The sequence below is a fragment of the Gekko japonicus genome, unplaced genomic scaffold (genome assembly GCF_001447785.1).
Source record: "Gekko japonicus isolate JY-2015 unplaced genomic scaffold, Gekko_japonicus_V1.1 scaffold753, whole genome shotgun sequence".
NCBI classification, from domain to species: domain Eukaryota; kingdom Metazoa; phylum Chordata; class Lepidosauria; order Squamata; family Gekkonidae; genus Gekko; species Gekko japonicus.
Window position 1 is genome coordinate 245,540 of NW_015172027.1, and position 4,533 is coordinate 250,072.

A 4,533-nucleotide genomic window follows, 5' to 3' on the forward strand; every position below is an offset into this window, starting at 1 on the left:
CCTTCCTTCCTTCCTTCCTTCCTTCCTTCCTTCCTTCCTTCCTCTCTCTCAGAGATGACAAAGGCTGATTTTGCACTAGAGCTGCCTCAATGTTGCGCTGCCGTTTGCCCCGATACTATTGGTCAATTTCACACCCGAAGCCAGGGGCTGCATTTGACCTGCGGCTTTGTCCGATTTCCTCCGCAGTTTTGTGATCCTCAAAAAAACAGGATCACAAAACTGCGGGGGAAATCAGGCAAAGCCGCGAGTCAAAATGCAGTCCCGCAGCTTCGGGTGTGAAATTGACCAATAGTATCAGGGCAAACGGCGGCGCAACATCGAGGCAGCTCTAGTGCGAAATCAGCCAAACTCTCTCCTTGCACACACCAAGAGGGATGACATGCGGTCCTCTCTTGGCACCATGAGGCAGATGGGCCTCTCGCCATCTGCTTCCATCCTTGGCTAATAAGTTAGTACTCTATCCTGCTCTTTCCTATCCAAAAGTGGATTTCTCAAATACAGAGAGAAGAACTCCTCTTCTAAACTTGCAACATGGCTAGCACTCTGCTAGCTAGCAGGAACTGGACTAACTGCACCAGTGAACCCCAATACCACCCAGCACCATCAAGGAAAGGGCACGCAGGCAGTGTGGGCACCCGTGACTGCAGGTGATGGGAGAGTTTGCAGACTGGCAAAGGAAGGATGCATAGACAGATGGGGGCACATGGGTGGGTGGGCAATAGGGGGAGGCCACAGAAGGCAGTCTGTGCTCAGGCCCACCCCAAACCTCGAACCAGTCCTGAGCAGTGTTCCCTCTAAGCTGAGTTAGTGTGAGCTAGCTCATAGTTTTTTAGCCTCTGGCTGACACGTTTTTGTCTTAGCTCAGGAAGGATGGCTCCAGAGCAAAATACTTTATGTAGCAGCCAAATAGCTCATTCACAACTTTAATGCCAGTAACTCACAAAGCAGAATTTTTGCTCACAAGACTCCACAGCTTAGGGGGAGCAAACCAACTGTGTGTATTGGGAGCATGCATTCCCCGCGACACATCTGATATGCAGATTCATTGTACTGCATGAACTGGCTAGCATGTGGATTTTTCATGCTTCTTCTGCAGTTCACACAAATCACTGATGCCGCATTCCTGGTGCCTTGCAGTGGCTGTGCATTCCTGATCCCTGTGGTGGGCAGGTCCCAGTTTGCAGGAGCATTAACACCTGCACAGGCCTTTGGTGAGGTAAAGCTATGTCAGTAGCCCCAGTGTGGAAAAAGAGGCTGGGGGCCAATGTTTCCTCTATGCTGTGGAGTCTTGTGAGCAAAAATTCTGCTTTGTGAACTACTGGCATTAAAGCTGTGAGCGAGTGGTTTGGCTACTGCATAAATTAGTTTGCTCTGGAGACATCTCTCCTGAGCTAAGACAAGAATGTGTGAGCCAGAGGCTAAAAAACTGTGAGCTAGCTCACACTAACTCAGCTTAGAGGGAACACTGCTGGGGGCTAGAAGAAAAAAAACAACAATAGGCAGAAGAAAGATTGCCCTGACCTGGACGTCCCAGGCTAGCCTGTATGCCATCAGATCTCGGAAGCTAAGCAGGGTCGGCCCTGGTTAGTATTTGGATGGGAGACCACCAAGAAAGCCCAGAGTTCCTAAGCAAAGGCAGGCAATGGCAACCCCCCTCTGGACTTCTCTGGTCTTGGAAACCCTACAGGGTTGCCGTGAGTAGGCACTTTCCCACTCTGTATTGCTTCACCCCCTCCTCCCCACACAGCAAGGAAGCGGACCGCAAGGCCTTCTTTGCACGCTTTCCCATGTAACCTTTAATCAGACCCCCAACAGCTCTCTCGCAACGAAGGAGAGAAAACGGGGTTTAAAAAGCTGCGGCCTCGAAAGCTGACAGAGCATTCACAGCCATAGGAGGTTCGCAAGTCAGATCTAACTGCACGCTCCACCTCCCGTATTGTCTTACCCATTTGGAAGAAGGCGACGGTGAGGAACAAGGTTGCAGCAGCTCTCTTAGCCATATCCTCAGAGGTCCACACGGAGCAGCAGCAGCAGGCGGCAGAGGGGGAAGTAACACCTCCCGGGAAGCCCGGAGAAAGACCTGCAGCCGATCTGTTAGAACAGAGACCCAAGATTTATCACGACAGACTCCTATATATTCTTTCTGTAACTGGCAATCCGCTGTCAAAACCCAGGGCCATCACCGTGACAGTGGGTGGGGGCCAGGCGGTGGCTGTTCCAAACACACCCATCGTGGCCCAGATTTGGGGTGGCCCAGATAGAAGTGGAAAGAACCTGACACTTGGCAAGGCGGGGAGAACTCAGGCGTGGGTCCCCTGAGTGAAGACGGAGGGATCCCATCAACGATGTGTGTGGGGGGGGGCAGCGGGGCGGGGGAAGAGCTGAGCATGGGGATGGAGACAGAACAGTTGCTGAGCCAATGAATGACTAACCTATTATTATTATTATTTTTGTTTCTGGGCAGGGCTGCTTAGCCGCTCCTCACACCCCTAATTATCCAGGGCCTTACGGCAACAGTGACCTCGCGGTGACACTTCGTCGTACCCGACTGCGGCGCCTCCCACGGCATGCCGGGCATATACAGACCCAAAGAACACTAAAGTTGTTTGTCTGAGCGGAACACTCCCTCTGGAGTTACTAGGATTGCTGTGGCAACTGTGTTATAGCTAGAGGCCTGGATCTCAAAATCTGGCTAGTTCAGCTGGTAGAATGGCCTCTGGTCACACTCCTCCCCTTTGGGATGATCCCTTAGTTGGGGTCTCCTTCTCTTGAAGAGGAGGAGGAGAAAGAAGAAGAAGAGGAGGAGGAGGAAGAAGAAGAAGAAGAGACTGAATTTATACCCCGCCCTTCATTTGGAGTCTCAGAGTGGTTTACAAACTTGTTTCCCTTCCTCTCCCCAGAACAGACACCCCGTGAGGTAGGTGGGGCTGAGAGAGCTCCGATAGAAACTGCTCGTGAGAGAATAGCTCTGAGAGAACTTGTGACTGACCCAAGGTCATGCCAGCAGCTGCAAGTGGAGTGGAGAATGAAACCCGGTTCTCCCAGATTAGAGTCCGCGCACTTAACCACTACACAAATTGTAGTCAAGAGTCTGTAGCCAAGAGAGGTACTTTTCTCCCTTTCTCACAATACAAGAACTCGTGGGCACTCCATGAAACTGCAGAGCGGTCGGGTTAGAACGGATAAAAGGAAGTACTTCTTCACCCAAAGAGTGATTAACACATGGAATTCACTGCCACAGGAAGTGGTGGGTGCTACAAGCATGGACGGCTTCAAAAGGGAATTAGATAAGCATATGGAGCAGAGGTCCATCAGTGGCTATTAGCCACAAGGTACGGTTCTCCCAGATTAAAGTCCGCGCACTTAACCACTACACCAACTGTAGCCAAGAGACTGTAGCCAAGAGCGTAGTCCACCTTCAGGTAAAAAAACCAGCTGTGTCCCTTCCTATGAAATACAAAATATAAATCCTACCACGACAGTTGCAGAGGTGGATTTAGATACAAGTTAGTAACTGCAGTTTAGGACTTCAGATTACCAAGGGCTTTTAAATACAAAAGAAAATTTACTAACCATTAGGGTTGGCAGCTCCGTGTTGGGAAATACCTGGAGATTTGGGAGGTGGAGCCTGAGGAGTGCAAGGTTTGGGGAGGGGAGGGACTTCAGTGGGGTATAATGCCACAGAGTTCACCTTCCAGTTTGGTGTAGTGGTTAAGTGCACGGACTCTAATCTGGGAGAACCGGGTTTGATTCCCCACTCCTCCACTTGCACCTGCTGATGTGACCTTGGGTCAGTCAAGTTCTGATAAGAACTGTTCTTGAAAAAAGAGCAGTTTCTCTCAGAGCTCTCTTAGCCCCACCTACCTCACAGGGTGTCTGTTGTGGGGAGGGGAAGGGAAAGGAGTTCGTAAACCGCTCTGAGACACCTTTGGGTAGTGAAGGGCGGGGTATATATCCAATCTCCTCTTCTTCTTCTTCTTCTTCTTCTTCTTCTTCTTCTTCTTCTTCTTCTTCTTCTTCTTCTTCTTCTTCTTCTTTGTCTTCGTCTTCGTCTTCTTCGTCTTCTTCGTCTTCTTCGTCTTTTTCTTCTTCCAAAGTGGCCATATTCTCCAGGGGAGCTGATCTTTGTTGCCTGGAGATCAGTTCTAATCCCAGGAGATCTCCAGCCACCACCTGGAGGTTGGTAACCCTACTGACAAGTCTATTTTGAGGGCAAATAACTCTAGGTGGGTGCGCTGATGGAGAGAGTTCCTGGGGGAACAGAAACGCTAGCCCTTTCTTCCCTTGTCCCACACTCGTAGTCCCACATGCTGGAGAGAACGAAGACCAAGTTCCGCTGTGCCAGTCGTAACAGCCTTTCCTTGGACTCAAGTTTCTCATGATCTGCCCTGAGCCCACTTTGGGGAGGGCAGAATAAAAAATCCTGAATAAAATAAATAAATAAAATACTTCCTTGGTAATCTCCCATCCAAATACTAACCAACCCCAACCCCAGCCCTGTTTAGCTTCCAAGATCTGATGAGATTGGCCTAG

General features: G+C 50.1%; 1 protein-coding gene across 1 annotated transcript in view; it reads right to left on the reverse strand.

Moving 5' to 3' along the window:
- Positions 1–2,232, reverse strand: part of LOC107118275 (sperm acrosome membrane-associated protein 4-like) — a 14,009-nt gene extending 11,777 nt beyond the window's left edge. The window contains exon 1 of the mRNA XM_015420582.1: positions 1,946–2,232. Coding sequence (XP_015276068.1) covers positions 1,946–2,000 — 55 coding nt within the window. The 5' untranslated portion in view covers positions 2,001–2,232. The remainder of the gene's footprint in view (positions 1–1,945) is intronic.
- Positions 2,233–4,533: the final 2,301 nt, after the last annotated feature.